Below are 19,687 nucleotides of genomic sequence, written 5' to 3' on the forward strand. Positions count from 1 at the left end.
TTGTGTGCATGTCTTATGCCTATTTCATTTTGTTGATGCTGACATGCATCTGACTTGCATGCTTGTGTGTGTGTGTGTGCCTGTTATTATTTAATTTAGCTCATGCATTTCTCCAAAGTGACTAACAATGTTAAGTTTATACACTGAATTACTTGCAGTGATTCACCCATTTAAAATGGCTGTGTAATTCTTACTGTAGCAATTCAGGGTAAGTACCTTGATCAAGGGCATTACAAAAGCACATGGGATTCAAACCTGGATCCTTTATGTAAAAGGTGACCACCCTAATCGCCATACTAAGATTTGTTTCTATTTGTGCTTACGTTTATTCATTTAGCTGACACTTTTCTCCAAAGCGACTTACAATGTTAAGATAATTATTTATCCATTTATACAGCTGGGTAATTTTACTGGAGCAATTTAGAGTAAGTACTTGCTCAAGGGTACTACAGCCGGAGGTGAGGATCGAACCTGCGACCCTTGGATCCACAGGCAGCATCTCCAACAACTACGCTACCAGCTGTCCCATCTCCTATTTACAGATGCTAACATGCGTTTTGTGTGCTTTGTAAAGAGCACTACCCCAGCCTAGTGACCTCTGCTGTGCACTCTCTGCTGCAGCTCCTGCTCTTGATTTTCTCCTGCCTGCGGAAAGCCGCCTGGGACTATGGACGCCTGGCACTGCTCATGGACAACGACAGGTAGACCGGCCCTCATAGACTAACATTACACTTTGTTGTCGGTTCATCTGCACTAGGGCTAAAGAAAGCCACAGATACAACCCATAAACATGCAGACTATTACTAAAATAAATGCCTTATTTGTTTTCTCACCTTTGACCTTCAATATGAAAAGCTGAGTTCAGATAATAAGCAGTTTGTTGCTTTAAAATGTTTCTCAGTGCTGCCCTCTGCTGGATGCAGTTGACATTGCACCACTGTGTGGCCTTCACTAATTGAGCAGCCTGCAGTCCTCATGTATTAACACACTTTGTCTCCTTCGTACTGTACAGTATGATATCGTACTGAGGTAGTGTCTGCAGACCAGCAGGCAGAAAAGTAGACTTTAAATTTACAAGTATTCATTTAACGGGGGGTGCGGTGGCGCAGCAGGTTTGGCCGGGTCCTGCTCTCTGGAGGGTCTGGGGTTCGAGTCCCGCTTGGGGTGCCTTGTGATGGACTGGCGTCCCACCCTGGGTGTGTCCCTTCCCCCTCCAGCCCTACGCCCTATGTTATTTGGTTAGGCTCCGTGTGTGTGTGTATTCATTTAGCAGATGCTTTTCTTCTAAGTGACATAGATCTCATAGAAAATACAATATGTTCATTACCTTAAAAAGAGAGACGTAGTTGCAGACGCATGATTCTGAACTGCAGTTAGTTACTTTCCACCATATGAACCAAAGTTCATTACACAAGTAGCTGCATAAAACTATATCCAAATATCCACTATTCCTGATCACCTTCCTAGAATTTTTTTTTCTTTCTTTTTTGAGCTACATGTAAATATTTGCCTTACATTACAGGAGTAGCTGTGTAAAGCTGGTTTATCCGAGCATCATCTTAAAGTTATAGTGCATGAATATTCACTATGAACTTACAAGATGATGGGCGAAGTGATGTATGGAAGAGGTGAGTTTTAAGGTCCTTTTTAAATGTAGACAGAGATTCAGCAGTTCTGAGGGAGAGGGGGAGGTCGTTCCATCAGAGCGGAGCCAGAACCGAGAACCGCCAGGCTTTACCTTTTGTGCGCGGGACCACCAGGTGGGCAGATGTGGAAGAGCATAGCAGTTGGGGTGTAGCAGTTGATCAAGTCTTGTAGACACACACACACACACACACACACACACACATTTTCAGAACCGCTTGTCCCATACGGGGTCACGGGGAACCGGAGCCTACCCGGCAACACAGGGCGTAAGGCCGGAGAGGGAAGGGGACACACCCAGGACGGGACGCCAGTCCGTCGCAAGGCACCCCAAGCGGGACTCAAACCCCAGACCCACCAGAGAGCAGGACCCGGTCCAACCCACTGCGCCACCGCGCCCCCTGTTGTCTTGTAGATACACACACACACACATTTTCAGAACCGCTTGTCCCATACGGGGTCACGGGGAACCGGAGCCAACCCGGTAACACAGGGTGTAAGGCCGGAGGGGGAAGGGGACACACCCAGGACGGGACGCCAGTCCGTCACAAGGCACCCCAAGCGGGACTCGAACCCCAGACCCACCGGAGAGCAGGACTGCGGTCCAACCCACTGCGCCACCGCACCCCCTGTTGTCTTGTAGATAATTATTCTTTATTCTTAATTATTCAACTTGTAGAAATTATTCTAATATGCTCTTATTTTGCCCTCCCTCCACCAGCTTTGCGCACCATCGCCGGCTGCATTCCTATGAGTAACCATCCCCTCTCTTGTTGTGGTTCTGGGCCTCAGTTGGACTGTGATCCGACACTCAGCAGACTGCATTTCACCGAGGAACTGCGACGCCAGACTTGAAACCCAAAAATTAAATTTTGGCCCATACAGGCCAGCTACCAGCATAGTTCAGAGACTGACTTGTAGGCTGAAGTCACAAAGCAGTGGCCGGACATTGCGGTTAGACGCACCTCTTACCCTGGAACATCCAGCCATGTAAATATGTCCAAAGATGTGTGTTTCGACCGGTGACTGCTTTTGTATGTCTGAGTGAATGAGTGTGTGTCCTGCCCTTCAGTGGACTGGCATCCATTGGCAGGACACAGCCCAGTGTCTCCAAGATAGGTTCTGGACCACTGCAACCCTCAGCTTGACGAGTGGCTGCTAATAGCGGTTGGGTGTACGGATTAATGTGTCAAACTGCGAAGCAATGCTGGCTTTGCAACAAAATACAGTGCGATATGTAAGTGTGATGCAGTGATTTAAAGGGGCCCCTTGTTTCTCCATAGTGCCCGCAGCAGCCGTTCCCACGGAGGCCGTTAAGACAGACGTGAGGTTTGCCTGTTTCCTGGGAGGAGTTTATCGGATGCTGTGATTGAAGGTGGGGGGGAAAGCAAAGAGCTCTAGGCGTGATTGGCATGGTGTGCGTAGACCCCTGTGCCGCGGTCGCTGGGCTCTCATCCGGATCCACGGGGACAGTCTTAATAATCGTTTAAAGGCGATTCCCACTTGAAAGAGGTCACATCTCTGCAGGGGTCCCAAGCTCGCATTAGCAGAGGGAGAGGTAAAATTAAAATTTAAAGTTGTCCCCACAAACTCAGCTGGGTAATGGACTGGGAGGTGGGCCATGAATCTAAGTGTTATTCTGACACCCTGTATTGGTTTGACACTTGCAGTGACAGGGATGATCAGTGATTTCAGGTACCAGCAGTACACCTTCCTGCTCCTTCTCCTGCCGGGACCGTGAATTTGTGCTGAACTTCTGCGATGGGGTCCGCTTGCTGTCGTCCACCGATAGCCAGGACGAGCGATTTGGGCCACCCCCGATGCTCTGCCTCTCGTCTCGCTTCCTTCTGGTCGGCGCAGTGACCGCCAAGCTGAAAGATGCGGCTCAAGAAAAGCCCAACATCGCCGTTGATTTGGCGTGAAGCCGGAGGCCTCGCACTCCTCCGTGAGATGCACCTGCTGAGTGAGGGTGGTGGGCTTTGATGAGCCTTGTCTCAGGTGTCCTGGTGGACTGTTCTACGCTTTGTGGAGCCTTCACGACGATCTTTTCGGGCTTCGCTTTGTTGCTTTCGTGCAATTTCACCTGCCTGCCTGTCTGTTCCCTTGCTGGAACGCTGGGCTTTCTCCTCGGGTGTGTTCTGCTCTCAGGCTGGAGGAAGGAATGTTCTTGGGTTTGCTGTGAATGAACACCAAGGCAGAAGAAGTGCAACAGCATGACGAGTAGGCGTGGAAGGAGAGACAACTGGGGAGTTAAACAAAAAAGAAAGAGAACTTTATTAATACCAGTTCCGCTGATATTAACCCTACCAGTGAGCTAGTATCCATACATCTACATCCCACGATGACCCTACTCATCATGCCAAATGTCACTAATGATCTTTAGCAATATAAAATACCTGGTTTTGCCCTCACATCTTACTCCCTGCCCCCCCCCATCCCCCGTCCCTTGCAGCCTCACATCCTTGTTCTACGGGGAGCAGAGCGAGAAGGAGAAGTCGCCCTCGGAGTCGAGCCCCTCAGATGCGGAAAACAAGGACGTGGTGAGTCGGCCTCACGGTCGCTTGATGGTCTTCGCCTGACGCGACGTATTAAAGTGCGGTCTGTGCCTGCCCGCCTGTAGGGGGCGCCTCGAACGTGGCTCAGTTATCCTTCTGGTCCTCGCACGTGTCTTTTATTGTCTCAAGCAGGCAGCTTAAATGTTTTACGTTTCTCCTCCTTCAGGGCTTCTGTTCCTGGCTGACGTCCCTGTACCACATGAAGTGAGTGCGGCGCAAGGCAGAGAGCGCCCACCCCACGTCCTGTTTCACCACGCCGCACCTAGACGCTGATGTCACGTTAAACTTCATTAAGCAGTTAAAAAATGTGCATTTTCCTGATGATACGCGCCGCGGTTTCTCCTCCACGCTCCACGTAGCCTGGGCACGCGTTCAAGAGATGGCAGGTTTTAACTCCAGGGAAGTAGTAGCTGGCAAGGCTTCCTCGGTTTGCCCCACTGTTATTTTGGGTTGGGAATGATAGCGGTTGGCCTGACTGCTGTGGGCTGCTGGGAAAGAGGGCTCCCTAACCCTGGGGTCACCTTGGGTGGGCCACCACGAAGCCACCGGCCGCAGATCCTTTGTGTCCGCTCCCGATGCCGCCACTCCACCCTTCCCCAACGTCCCGCTGTGTTCTTGGGCTTCCGTGCGGTTTCGCCTCCTGTGCCGAGGGCGGCGTCGCGTCTGGGCTCCTCGTTCCAGCCTCTTCCCTTTGTTCGTTTGTTTGCGTCCAGGGATGAAGAGATTCGCAGCAAGTGCGGCCTTGACGCCACCACCTATCTGTCCTTCCAGCGCCACATCATCTTGCTCATGGTGGTGCTGTGCCTGCTGTCGGTGGCCGTCATCCTGCCCATCAACTTCTCCGGGAACCTGCTGGGTAATGTTGAGCCTGGGGCCCGCTGGTCCGTTGGCCGTTGACGTAGGGTCTGGGGCTTGCCTTAAACTCGCGCAGCCCACACGACGACCACACGTTGACCTCGCACCCATGTTCTGCCAAGGTTGTCCTCAGACCTGGGGCTGTGTGGGTTGCAGCTGAAGAGCACCTGTTGAAGCGATTGTGGTCACAAGCACTGACTTCATGTCCCAAAGTGAGACACCAGACAGCGCCGAGAGCTTTAGCGCAAGGCCCGAGCCGTGCTGGCGTACAGCAGCTCCATGAGGGTCGCTCGCTGCCTCACCCATCCGTTAGTAAACCGACAAACCCGTCTCACTTACTAAAGTGTCTTTAAACCTGCTGTAATCTTCTTAACGAGGTGCGACATTAAAACAGAACTACGGTAAACCGGTAACGTCAATGGCATTATTTTAATCCTGCAGCAGTCAGCTGTAATGATTTTTTTTTTTTTTTTTTAGCCAGTTAAAGGATTCAATGACATCACAGGCCAGCTGATTCATATTGGGGGTTTTCATATAGACAATAAATCTCTAAAGAGCAAAAATTTTCAATGTAAAACAATCTAAATATTGTTGGCATTTGAGTCTGTTTTTTAAATGGAAATCTTTGCAGCACCGTCATGTAAATATTTCAAGCGCACAGGTGGTCCCCGATTTACGATGGGGTTACGTTCCGCGAAACCCGTCGTAACGCAAAAATATCGTAAGTCGAAAATGCATTTAATAGACCCGATACACACCTCCGGGTGACAGACTGGGAGATGCGGATCGCCGCCCAGCGTCACGAGATTGTATCGCTCCAGATATCATTTACCATGGGAAAAAATCTAAATTCGAAGTACAGTTTCTACTGAATCCATCGTAAAGTCGAAAAAAATCGCAATTCGAACCATCGTAAATCGGGGACCGCCTGTATTTGATATTATTTCAGTAGTACTCACTCACCACGCATTGTCTGAACTTCTCAGACAAGTCACTTCATTATCCCGGTGTGCTCATGCTTTCTGTCTGTTTTCCTTTCTTCCAGAGGACAGCCCTACGAATTTCGGGAGGATAACTGTAGCTAATGTTCCTGCCGAGTAGGTCGACGGTTTTGTTTCCTCTTTTCCTCTTCTATACCCGGGGATGGAATTTGTCGAGTGCATTATTCACAGTTTCCGCAAAGTAATTTCGGAGTTTTTTTTAAATTTAATGGCCAGCGTTATTGATGGAGAGCTCTTTACAAGACCCCTATAAGGTGTTCCGAAAAAATATATCCACAAAGAGCGTTATTAGTGTGCATTGATGGAACTGCAGCTCGACAAAAAGTGAGAGTGTGGGGAAGTACTTGTTTACGCAGCTCTGACTTACTCATCTAGGTCTCGCTCTGCTTTTTTTGGGACTTTTTTCCCCCAATTATTCCCATCCCACTGCAGTGCCACTGTTACCTGTAAACTGAATTAGAATTCTTATTTAATCTGGAATGCCCAGGAGGGGTGGGCAGAGACTGGCACTTGGACCCCCAGAGCCTTTTTCTCCCTCCCTTGACTTTCAGTTGGGAATTTTTTCTTCCTTTCCTCCATGACCAGTAGGCATACTTATATTATCCATGCAGTTATTAGAGTTATGTTACTCTAGGCTGTAGTCAGCTTTCTTCTTTGTTTCCTTGTTGATGTATTTGTTTCCTTTCCTAAAGCCTGCGTTCAGGCGCTCTGTGTCACTGCGTGAGAAGAGCCCTATAAAATACATGGAATTAAATTGAATTTTTCCCCCCGCTGGTCAACACCCGCACCTTCTTTGCGAACGTACGGTGCCCTTAACCGCACAGCGTCCCCGTGGTCGTCGCACGGCACGTGTCCCCTCCGCGGCGGCTGACGCACCCTGTTGCGCTTCTTCCCCCCGTAGGGACAGTTTCCTGTGGCTGCACAGCGTCTTTGCCCTGCTCTACTTTATCATCACCGCACTGTGCATGGCGCATCACTCCTCACGGCTGGAGTACAGGGAGGACGAGAAGGTGGGTCCTGTGCCCCACGCGCGCGTCCGCTCCCGCCTTTTCTCCGAGTCGCGCGGCACTGGAGCGCTCTTCCGTCATGCATTTGCCCAAGCGTTATGTATAAAAAGCTGAGCAAACGCACACTCCGTCTCTGTCTCGCGCACTCGCGCACACGCACAGAATCGAACCATAACTGCTTGCGCGGTGACTCCGCCTCAACGCACCTGGTCCTCTGCATCCAGCGCGTTGGTTATCCAATAATTTGCTCATCCGCCAGTCCTTCCCTGAATAATAACTAAGAGCAGGTTCACTTTTCCGGTGCGCGGTTGACCCTCGCCGTGTTACTGTTACAATACTGTGCACCCGCACAGCACGGTCATCGCCTGCTTAAAATGAGGCTTAAGGACTGAGCGCTGCCGGTAACGGCACCCGTCCCCCGTTCACGCCTCGTTCTGCGAGATCGCCAGTTCCGTTTCGGTTCGGACGCGGTTGGGAAATATCAGCATGTGGATATTTCACTACGGCGTCGATTCATTTATTAACGTGAGCCTTAATGAATACGTAGTGATGAGCGCGGTCCCGAAAGTGAGCCTTAGTGAACGTGCTCCGAAAATGGCACCGTTAGTGCGCCGACCGGTCGCGTACGATGTTAGGTGCGCAATGGCCGCGTGTGGTACCGATGCCGGTACGGTACTCCGGCACGGATCTGTTCTCGGACTCCATTGGGTACAGAGGACCCGCTGTGTTGAAGAATGGCGACGTCGGTTTGCTTGAACTCTTGTAAAGCTAGAGGGGGCAGCACCGAATTTCCGTCAAAGCCTCTAAAGCCGCTCTTTCGGCTCCTTTAATGTTTCCTCGCGTGTGATAATCGCCCCCTTGACCTGGTTTTCTCCCCTCTGCTTTTCTGAAGGTTGCAAGGACACTTATGGTCACCTCTATTCCCAAGGAGATCTCAGACCCAGGGCTCATCACCAAGCACTTCCAGTGAGTAGGACTAGGCTGGGCCATTCTGCTTGCTCAGCAAACATACAAGCGGGCACAATGGTGAGATCCAGGCCCTCTCTCCATCCTGAGACGCTCATGGTCACGTGACCCTTTTCGCCTTGGAACGCGCTTCGCCAGAACCTGTGCCGGAACCTCCGGTCACGAGCTCCGGCCAAGCGTGACCGCTGAGCTCATTAAACACCGGCTCGACTCTCCCAGAGTACCCCTGTCTCAATTAGTTCATTAAACCAGCCATTCGGTACATTTATGCTACAGGTCCCCAATCCCTTGTCCGAAATGGCGAAATCTGAAAAGCTCCGAAAGTCGAAAGCTTTCACGTAAACTGTCAATAAACTGTAATACTATCTATGGTCTTCATTTATGCCACTTAGCGTGAACACTGAAATGTTTCGCTGCAGAAATATTAATGCGTTCGATTACGGGGGTGGGGGTCGCTGCCCGGACCACGCTGGAGATGTTATTTAACCCTTTCCAGGCAGACGTTGCGGATTAGTGTGAGCTGGTAATTATTTTTCCGACTGCCAGTATTAATTTGGCCCCGAGAGCGTTAATGTACCGTTCGTGTGCCATATTACCTTTCTCGAACCCAAAAATTACGAATTCCCACACATCTAATGCCAGTGGTTTCGGATAAGGGACTGCGGACCTGGCCGAAAGCGGAAGGCCGCACGGAGGTTTTTCGAAACAGTAAGTACAGTATCTAAGTGGCTGTGAACTATCGACTGCGGTTCTTCAGAGATGTCGGTATGTACAGTGAAAACGTATTCCCCCTCCTCCTCCTCCCAGCGAAGCATACCCCAGCTGTACGGTCACAGACATCCGCTTTTGCTTTGACGTACGGAAGCTCATGAAACTAGACTCCGAAAGGTAAGGAGACCCTTCGAAAGGGACGTCCATATCCTTCGTCTAAAAAGGCTTTCATTAAAATGAATTTTTCTCATTGAACACGTTTCTCAAAATATTGCAGTTGTGTGTTGTCCAGCATTTTGCTCCTCAGTGGCGTCAAACCGTGTGCAAAGTACTAACGTGGTTCGCTGCAGGCGGAAGGCAATGAAGGGCAGGCTGTATTTTACTGGCAAGGCCCAGAAAGAGGGAAAAATCATGATCAAGACTCACCCGTGCGCCCAGATATTCTGCTGCGACATCTGTGAATTTCAGCAGGTACTGCAGTGGGGAACGTGATCTCGTTGTCATTTGCATTTTGGCTACGTGTGAAATAATGGAGCAGCTCAAAGCCGATTCGGCCCGGAGAATATATGTCTCGATGCCGTTGCTGTAATTGCGGCACGCGTCCTTCGAGGGGCGCTGTGCACTGCAGTTAAATAGCTGCAGCCAAAGTGTCTTCCCCTCATGCGTCTGTTCTGACTTGTGCTTTTCTCACGAAACGCAAAACGCAGTTGGGCGAAGTCATTTGGAAGCGCGGCTGAGCCGTAACAGACCGGTCGTGACGATCCCTGCCGTTTTTCCCCACGCGTCTGGTGGCCTTTCTCGTACCGAGGACCACCGCGGTCACGCTGTGCCTGTCGCTGCTTTTCGAAGGTGGACGCCGAGCAGTACTACAGTGAGCTGGAGGAGAAGCTGACGGACGAATTCAACGCCGAGAAGAACCGAATCGCCCTCAAGAAGCTGGACGTAGCCTTCGTCACGTTCCGAGATGAGCGGATGACCGCCGTGTAAGACCCAAGAGCGCGCCTCGGTTCTGACCGCGGGGCACAGCCCCGCTTTCTCTGCACCGGGACCGCACTTTGCATTTGGATACAGCCCTTTTGCGGCAGAAATTGCCGGGCCTCGCTGTCTCGGAGACACACGACGTGTCGTACGTTCTGTCTCTCGCGCAAACACCGTGTCAGTGCGACGCTTCGTTTGCCTTTAATGGCTTCATCTAATTTTGCCTCAACCCGACTTGGGCATGGAAAAGAGGTAATGAGATTTGGAAACTCTTTGAGGGCTTCTGACATGGAAAACAGACGGTGCTCCTAGATATTATGGACTGGATTACAGCAAAAGGGTGCAGTCCCCCCCCCCCCCCCCACCTCCCCGTGTTAAACGCTGTGTATTCATATCCCGAGCACGGGAAACGTACCCTAAAGACAGCTGAAATGGCATGTCTTTATGGTCCTTGTCCAATATCCCGCCCAGAAAAAAAAAAAACAGTTGGGGTGGTTGCCCTCAGAGACCAGGAATGAATATCCTTGGTTGAGGAGGCAATGTGGGTAACAAGTCAGACTGCCCTCACCGCAGGAGTAAATTGGCCATAGTAAAAATCCACTGCCTTTATTTAACAAAGGGTGCCGCCTCGATCATACAATCCAAGCGGTGAGTCAGAGGTTCCACGCACTTAGCCTCTCTCTCTCTCTGTGTGTGTGTGTGTGCGTCTGTGTGTGTGTCAGCAGCATCGTGAAGGACTACAGCCGGACCCGCTGCCGCCGGAGACCCCAGCAGTCCAGCATCACTACTGTGGTCCAGTCTCACAAGTGGGAGGTGGACTATGCCCCTGCCCCCAGTGACATCATCTGGTAAGGGACAGGGTGTGTGAGGGAAGGTTTGGCCCCACAGAATCACCCACATGTGGATACAGGAAAGTATGGTGGTTCATTCTCTGGCCACCATATGAGCAACACCGGGGGCGTAGCATGCATGTGAGAACATGTGAAAACATACACCGATCAGCCACAACATTAAAACCACCTGCCTAATATTGTGTAGGTACCCCTAGTGCCGCCAAAACATCTCTGACCCATCAAGGCACGGACTCCACAAGACCTCTGAAGGTGTCCTGCGGTATCTGGCACCAAGACGTTAGCAGCAGATCCTTTAAGTCCTGTAAGGTGGGGCCTCCTTGGATCGGACTTGTGTTTCCAGCACATCCCGGATTGAGATTTAGGGAATTTGGAGGCCAAGTCAACACCTTGAACTCTTTGTCATGTTCCTCAAACCACTCCTGAACAATTTTTGCAGTGTGGCAGGGAGCATTATCCTGCTGAAAGAGGCCACTGCCATCAGGGAATACCGTTGCCATGAAGGGGTGTACGTGGTCTGCAACGATCTTTAGGTGGGTGGTACGTGTCACAGTAACATCCACATGAATGCCAGGACCCAAGGTTTCCCAGCAGAACATCCCCAGAGCACCACACTGCCACCACCGGCTTGCCTTCTTCCCATAATGCATCCTACTGCTATCTCTTCCCCAGGTAAAAGATGCACACGCACCCGGTCGTCCACATGATCTAAAAGAAAACGTGATTCATCAGACCAGGGCACCTTCTTCCGTTGCTCCATGGTCCAGTTCTGATGCTCACGTGCCCATTGTAGGGGCTTTTGGTGGTAGATAGGGGTCAGCATAGGCACTCTGACCGGTCTGCAGCTACGCAGCCTCATACGCAGCAAGCTGCGATGCACAGTGTGTTCTGACACCTTTTCTATCATGTCCAGCATTAAGGTTTTCAGCAATTTGTGCTACAGTACCTCTTCTGTGGGATCGGACCAGACGAACTAGCCTTCGCTCCCCACGCTCATCAATGAGCCTTGGGCGCCCATGACCCTGTCGCCGGTTCACCGGTTGTCCTTCCTTGGACCACTTTTGGTAGGTAGTGACCACCTCACACCAGGAACACCTCACAAGACCTGCCATTTTGGAGATGCTCTGACCCAGTCGTCCAGCCATCACAATTTGGCCCTTGTGAAAGTCACTCAGATCCTTACGATTGCCCATTTTTCCTGCTTCCAACACATGAAACTCAAGGACTGACTGTTCACTTGCTGCCTGATATATCCCACCCCTTGACAGGAGCCATTGTGACGAGATAATCAATGTTATTCACTTCACCTCTCATTGGTTTTAATGTTATGGCTGATCGGTGTATGTGACCAGAGTGGGCAGATCTGTGATGAGGTGAGAACATATGAGTGGTACTTCCCCTGCCCTAAACACCCTTCCAACCTGTTTATGTTTGAGTCTGCCTGTTAAGTTGTGCTCATTTAATTACTGTAAGCGATGTGCAATATGTGCATTTCATATTTAACAAACCCTACATACATCCAACAAAAAGCACAAAGGTTATCGGTTCTGGCTCCACTGTAGTGGAACAACCTCTCCTTCTTTGCGCTAATAGTAATTTTTGAAAATTTGTGATTTATGCCTTGTGTTTTTTCTTCCTCATGTCCTTACAATTTATGTCATAGGCTGCTGAGAGGATTCACAGAGTAAGAATTTCATTGTATGGTGTAACAAACTGTTTACTGTACATATGACAAGCGCGCTCTCTCTCTCTCTCTCTCTCTCTCTCTCTCACACACACACACACACACACACACACACACACACACACACACACACACACTCAGAACTGCTGCATCTCTATCCACATTTTAAAAAGGGTCTTAAAACTCACTTCTCCCAGACTCACTTCTCCCAAGATCTAAGTTCATCTAATGTGAAAATTGTTCATGCACTACAGCTTTGAGATCATGCCCAGATAAACCTTTACACAGCTACTCCTGTAATGTAACATAAATGGTGTGTGTGTGTGTGTGTGTGTGTGTGTGTGTGTTGTGGGGGGGGGGCAGTGGTGCAGTGGGTTGGACTGGGTCCTGCTCTCTGATGGGTGTGGGGTTCAAGTCCCGCTTGGGGTGTCTTGTGATGGACTGGCGTCCCTTCCTGGGTGTGTCTCCATCCCCTCCAGCCTTATAATAATATATATATTACGAAAAGTAAAGCATAGAGTTTCTCGGTTCTGGCTCCGTTGTGGTGGAATGACCTTCCCCTGTCACTCAGAACTGCTGAAACTCTGTCTACATTCAAGAAGGGTCTGAAAACTCACCTTTTCCAGACTCACTTTGCCCAAGATCTCTCCAGCTCATGTATGGTGTAAATATTCATGCACCGTAACTTTATGATCATCTCCAGATAAGCCTTTATACAGATGCTACTCCTGCATTGTATGTAAATGTTTGCGTACCTTACAAAAAAAAATTCTTGTAGGAAGGTTATCAGGATTCATCTATCCTGAGTTTTATTCAAGATTCAAGAGTTTGTCACATGTACAGTAAGCAGTTTGTTACACCAGACAATGAAATTCTTACTCCGTGAATCCTCTCAGCAGCCTATGACATAAATTATAAGGACATATGGAAAGAAAACACCTACTCGAGTGATGAACACCGGTGCATCACGTGGAAAGTAAAAACTAGGTTTTCTTAAGAATCGCATCTCTGTAGCCATGTCTCTCTTAATGTAATGCACAAATTTTATATTTGCTGAGATGTATGTCGCTTTGGAGAAAAGTATCTGCTATAGGAATACATGTAAATATACACACACACACACACACACACACACACATACCTACACTCACACTCTTGGTTTGACTTTGTGAACGAAGATTAAGAAGGATAGGATCCACGTCTGATGCAGGCACGCTGGCAACTGATGAGGCCAATGCGAGACAGGCAGTCTGCCACGGATGCTGCATGGGAGGGACTGGTTTATGGTTGGTGCTGAGGGAATAGGGTTCTTTTGCGTTCTTCTCTTCTCAGTGCTGGCCCTGCGGTTTATCTCAAACTATGCAGCAGCCTGCTGGACTGTCCGCTGCCACAAGTCTCTGTCAGCAGCCTGGGATGCCCACTGACAATGATCTATACCGCAGAACGAGAGGGACTTTTTCAGAGTGTCCTTGTATCGCTTCCATGGTGCCCCGTGGTCACGATAGCCTGTGGAGAATTCGCCATAGAGTAGACTCTTAGGCAGGTGATGGTTGTCCATCCTGGAAACATGCCCTGCCCACCACAACTGTATCCTGAGGAGCATGGCTAGTGCACTCTACTCTTTTAAGGACTTTGGTGACACAATCCATCCAACGGATATTGAGAATGGTGCGGATACGGCACTGATGAAAGTCCTCAAGAAGTCGCAAGTGGCGATGGTAAGTTACCCAAGACTCAGCGCTGTACAACAGGGTAGTCATAACGATGGTTTTGTACACCCTGACTTTGTGTCGGCTTTCAGGTTTTTGTTGTTCCAAACATGCCTGGGAAGCCTGCCAAAAGCACTATTGGCTTTGGCCAGTCTGTTGTCCACCTCTTTGTCAATTTTTTGCATCACAGGATATCACACACCCCAGATAGCAGAACTGTTGGGCTGATTTTAGCTCTGTCTGCCCGATGAGGATGCTGGGGGGCTTGTGCTCTTCTTTGGGTGTGAGTTCATGGAGGACTTCTGTCTTTTGGAGGCTGACCTCCAGTCAAAAGAGCTGGGTAGCCACTGCAAAGCAGGATGATATGCGCTGCAATGCTGATTCAGTGTGAGCAACAAGGGATCATCATCAGCAAACGGAAGCTTCCGGATCAACTGTTCCTTGGTTTTGGTGTGAGCCTGCAGTCGCCTCAGGTTGAATAGACCGCCATCAGTGCGGAACCGAATGTGAAGTCATCATCGTCATTGAGGTCTTGGACAGCCTGCTGGAGCATCATGCTGAAGAACAGGATGAACAGAATGGGGGCAAGGACGCAACCTTTTTTTACGCCATTTGTGATTGGAAAAGGCTGCGAGATGTTGTTTCTATGTCTGACCTGGCCGATCTGGTCCTTGTGGAGCTGCACAATCGTTTCCAGGAACTTTGGTGAGCAACCTAGCTTTTCCGGGATTAGCCAGAGCCCTTTCCTGCTCACGGTATCAAACACCTTGGTCAGGCCAACAAAGGTGATGTATAGTCCTTTGTTTTGCTCCTGGCAATTCTCTTGGATTTTTCTCAGAACAAGCACCATGTCAGTTGTGCTACGATTAGATCTAAATCCACACTGGCTCTCTCGGAGATGTTCCTCTGAGACAGTTGGTAACACCCTGTTCAGCAGTATTCTTGCAAGGATTTTGCCAGCAATGGAGATAAGGGTTATTCCACGGTAGTTCGAACTACTAAGTCTGACTTCTCCCCTTTGTTCTCGTACAAGCTGATGATGACTGCGTCTCATAGATCTTGGGGGAGGTTTCCCTGTTCCCAGCAGCGGACGAAAAGTTTGTGAAGTTTGGTGTGCCACATTGAGCCACCATCCTTCCAAACCTCAGGTGGAATGCCGTCAATTTCTGCGGCCTTTCCACATTTAGCTGCTTTACGGCTTTCATGGTCTCTTCCAGTGTTGGTGGTTCGTCCAGCTCATGCTTCACTGGCTGCTAAGGGATGCGGTCCAGAGTTAAATCTTGCACTGTGCGATTGGTGCTGAAGAGAGCGTGAAAGTGCTCTCTCCAGCGATTGAGTATAGATTCCTGTCAGTCAGCAGCTCTTTTCCATCGGTACTCGACAGTGGGCTCTGAATCTGATAGTATGGTCTATAGACCACTTTCAAGGCTTTGTAGGAACCCTTGTAGTCGCCAGTGTCAGCGCAGAGCTGGGTTTTTGACTGTGAGGTTTGTCCACCACGCGTTTTGGATGTCTCTAAGCTTTCGCTGTAGGGTGCTGCATGCAAGTCCAACAGTGCCTGCACCTCATGGTCATTTTCGTCAAACCAGTCTCTGTTTTTCTTTGTGCTGAAGCCAAGTGCTTCCTCTGAAGTCTGCAAAATGGCAGTCTTGATGTAGTTCCAAGAAGTTTCTGGAGATGAGTCATCTGCGCAACTTGAGTCTTCAAGTCTCAAATGTAGGCTCTCTTAAAACTGTGCCTTGACTTCAGTATTCTGGAAGCAGTTTACTTTCAATTTTTTCCTTAGGATGCTTCCTTTCCTTGGCTTAGGGTTAAAATTGAAGCTGAGGTTGCAGCCGATGAGACGGTGGTCTCTATGACCCTCTGCACAGGGCATCATTCTGTTGTCCAGGTGTTCAGGTCACGTTGGCGGACTAGAATGTAGTCTATCAGGTGCCAGTGTTTTGACCGAGGATGTATCTGGGTGGTCTTCAGACTGTCCTTCTGCTGGAAAATGGTGTTAGTCATGGTGACCTGTTGTTCAGCACAGAATTCAAGAAGTAGGCGCCTGTTATTGTTACAGTTACCTACTCCATGTTCACCAAGCACGCATTTCCAGCCTTCGGAGTCGCGGCCCACTCTGGCATTGAAGTCACCAAGGATGACTACGTTGTCACTGGCAGGGACTTTCTGTAACAGACCGCACAAGTTATCATGGAATCTGTCTTTTTCTACAGGGTCTGCCTGAAGGTGACCAGATGGCAGGTTTGTAAGCTTTATGGCAATGGAGTTCCTGACCATGAAGCCGACGCCGGATAGATGTTTTTCTGCTTCCGGTTTTCCTGACCAGTATAAGGTGTAACCTGCACTATGTTCTCGTAGACTACCTTCCTCAGAGTTTGCTGAGAGCAGCTATGTCTACATCCAGCATGGCAAGTTCAAGTGCAACTAAGGCGGAACGACGTTCTGGACGATTGCTGTCTTTCGAGTCCAGCATGGTTCTGATGTTCCAGCAAGTGAGCTTGAGTCCCTTTCCACCTCTGGGTGGAATATGGCTCTTTATTTTGTTTTGACCACAGTTTAAGATGCCCGTTGGTCAGGGTAAGCTAACTGGGTGTTTGGCAGATTATCTTTGTTTAGGCTAGCTTTCCTAGGTCCATCTCCATGTGGAGCAAGCAGTGCTGTCCCTGAAGAAGGCTGCTTGGTAGGTCAGGGTGCTGCCGGGTGATCGTGTCATCTCTGGGTCAACGTCAAACGGCCCATACACCTGAGCCGCCTGTATGCAGGATTGAGACTGCAGCTTCTAGTGACATCTTCCACCTGCCGTTTTTGCCTCTTTCCCATCGCTACAGGACCTGAATTAAAGGAGTCGTGGATGTATCTTAAAGCCTGCGCAAACGACCTTTTAGGTGGAATGCAGCGTGCACAGAACTGATCCCACCCTTTAAGCTGGAGGTTCATCTGCCATTGCCTAGCAAGCTGGGACAGTGACGACGAGGTCCTCAGGCCATAGGTTTTATGTCAGAGTTTCCCTCTCCTAGGCAGACTACTGACCAAAGCTGAAGAGGTCTGCCTGTCCTATTTCAACCATAGCTGGCAGGCCATAGTTACAGTTCTGTTAACTGGTGGCGCGCCCTGGTTACGAATGCTTGATCGTTGAGTTCTCTGTGGGTCCCTTTCACCCTTCCGGTGATTTCATCGTGGAGAATCATGTGCCCGGAGATGCAGCGTTGGCATCTCTCCCTCACATGGTTTGGCCAGCCAGCTGAAGCCATTGCCCAGGGTGTGGCGATCGGAGCCAACACATGAGAGATTTAGGAGATGGATGGGCACCAGTGTTTCTGTCCATCCTATTAGTAGGATGCAGCTGTCGAAAAACAAAGGTGTTACCTCTATCCAGAGCCCCCTACACTCCATCTTTATATATAAATGTATATATAAAAAATATTACTAGGAAGGTGCGGTGGTGCAGTGTGTTGGACCACAGTCCTGCTCTCCGGTGGGTCTGGGGTTCGAGTCCCACTTGGGGTGCCTTGCGACGGACTGGCGTCCTGTCCTGGGTGTGTCCCCTCCCCCTCCGGCCTTACGCCCTGTGTTACCGGGTAGGCTCCGGCTCCCCGCGACCCTGTATGGGACAAGCGGCTCTGAAAATGTGTGTGTGTGTGTGTGTGTGTGTGTGTGTGTGTGTGTATTACTAGGAAGGTGATTTGGAATCGTGGATATTCTGAAGTTTTATGCAGCTACTCATGTGATGAACATTGGTTCATATGGTGGAAAGAAACTAACTGTACTTAAGTATCACTCGTCTGCATCTATGTCTCTCTGTTAATGTAGCACACACACATTGTATTTTCTATGAGATGTATGTTGCTTTGAAGAAGGTCTGCTAAATGAATAAATGTACATGTAATGAAAACTACGTTCATATCCGCTGCTGCAGTTGTAGTGTACAGTCTCAGATTACATTTATTTAAGCACCATGTATTATGAATGTTGTTCAGATGTTCTAATGTGGCTTTTTATGCAATTTTTTCACTTAGCCAACACTTCTGGGCAAGGACTCTTAGAATTTTTGCCCATGTTAACAGTTTGTCTGAAGTCAGCTTAGAAATAATCATAAATCACATGGGTAACTACTTGTAGAACTGATTTGAAAATTTCAGAATGGTAACAGTGGTATTACATGAGTAGCATCATATGCATCTGGTAGGAAATACTCAACGCTATAATGCAAATTTGTCGAGAAGATAGCAGACCAGGAAAGAAATGATACTGAAAGAAACATGTTTTGAGATGTGTCTTAAACATTAAGAAGGATTCAGCAGTTCTGAGTGAGAGAGGGAGGCCAGAACCGAGAACCTTTGTGTTTTTTTTTTTATTTTGGACCTCTTATGCATGAGACCACCAACAGGGCGAAAGTAGAGGAGCGTAGCAGTCTGGTTGGGGTGTAACGAGTGATCAGATGGTGTAGATATCAGAGAGCAGATCTGTTTAGGGACTTGTGGACCGTAATAAGAACTTAAACTTTATGTTGGAAGCTACTGGAAGCCAATGGAGTGAGATGAGGAGGGGGGATATGTACAAGGAGTGTCCACTAGTTTGTTGTTGGGGGGTGACACTAGGCCTTCTCACCTCCTTGTGATACAGATGGAAGTGTGTTCTAAATGTGTTGGAGTGCTGTGTGTGTTCTGGGGAGGGCACTGTGCATTTCTGGAGTCACCCACTGTCTTTGACCTCCTTCAGGGAAAACCTGTCGGTGCGTGGCTCTCACTGGTGGCTCCGTTGTGCCCTGCTCAACATTCTCCTCTTCCTCCTGCTCTTCTTCCTCACCACGCCAGCCATCATTGTCAACACCATGGACAAGTTTAATGTCACTCGGCCTGTGGAGAGCCTCCGGGTCGGTGCCTCCCGTCGTTTCCACTATCGAGGACTCTGCATGCACCAAGAATTATTGACCTTGCAGTATACTGTGACACTCAAAGCATTTATTTTGGATCGAGGGGTGTCTAGTCCTGGCACTGGAGGGCCAATGGGTGTGCAGCTCTGCTTCTTCACAGATGACCAACATTTACATCAGTCTTACATTCATTCATTCATTCATTCAGGAGATGCTCAGAAGGAGTTACAGGTTAATAGTACGAATAGTACATCCAACACGTGTCAAACATTTCCGTTTGTTCAGCTGAGAAAATTCTCCAGAGCAACTTACAACACTTTTGCCATTTATGTAGCTTGGCAATTTTTACTGGTGCAATTCAGGGTAAGGGGGGGTACCTTGCTCCAGGCTACTGCAACAACAGGTGGGATTTGGGATTTAAACATTAGTGCCTCGAGTACAAAGAGGCACCACTAACCACTACTGCACCAGTATTAAATATAATTAACATAAATCTGTGCTTTGCATAGAATATGTTAAGCCAACATATGTGTTGTTGTTATTATTTATGTTCGTGGAGGGCAAACGTGGTAAGAACATTCAAACTCCACAGTCCCTGAGCTCAGTTCAAAATCACACTGACTGAATAGTTGAGCTACAGCGAGACACCAGCTTTCCCTGCTCCACCTCTGTGGCCCTTCGACCCTTCAGTGCTTGTTTAAAAGTAGGTATCAAGCGACGCAGCCTTGCTAATGAACAACAGTGAAGCTGGCAATCTGGCAAGTGAGGAAATGAAAACAAAAAAGCTTCAAGTGCGAAAGATGAACATATGAACAAGACAATAGTGATCCAGTTGATTGGTTCTACGAAA

General features: G+C 49.0%; 1 protein-coding gene across 3 annotated transcripts in view; it reads left to right on the forward strand.

Annotated features, from left to right (window-relative positions):
* tmem63c (transmembrane protein 63C) overlaps positions 1-19,687 on the forward strand; it is a 66,535-nt gene that overhangs the window by 39,494 nt on the left and 7,354 nt on the right. For 2 of the 3 annotated variants that reach the window (XM_018764237.2, XM_018764238.2), the window contains exons 3-14: positions 622-701; positions 4,097-4,184; positions 4,366-4,403; positions 4,913-5,055; positions 6,100-6,151; positions 6,957-7,065; positions 7,955-8,028; positions 8,836-8,916; positions 9,090-9,210; positions 9,589-9,722; positions 10,443-10,565; positions 18,684-18,837. In XM_018764237.2, coding sequence (XP_018619753.1) covers positions 622-701; positions 4,097-4,184; positions 4,366-4,403; positions 4,913-5,055; positions 6,100-6,151; positions 6,957-7,065; positions 7,955-8,028; positions 8,836-8,916; positions 9,090-9,210; positions 9,589-9,722; positions 10,443-10,565; positions 18,684-18,837 — 1,197 coding nt within the window. Of the gene's footprint in view, positions 1-621; positions 702-2,365; positions 2,399-4,096; positions 4,185-4,365; positions 4,404-4,912; positions 5,056-6,099; positions 6,152-6,956; positions 7,066-7,954; positions 8,029-8,835; positions 8,917-9,089; positions 9,211-9,588; positions 9,723-10,442; positions 10,566-18,683; positions 18,838-19,687 lie in introns of all 3 variants that reach the window. The other variant, XM_018764236.2, reaches the window with a different exon arrangement.

This window comes from Scleropages formosus, chromosome 15, assembly GCF_900964775.1.
Source record: "Scleropages formosus chromosome 15, fSclFor1.1, whole genome shotgun sequence".
Taxonomy (NCBI): Eukaryota; Metazoa; Chordata; class Actinopteri; order Osteoglossiformes; family Osteoglossidae; genus Scleropages; species Scleropages formosus.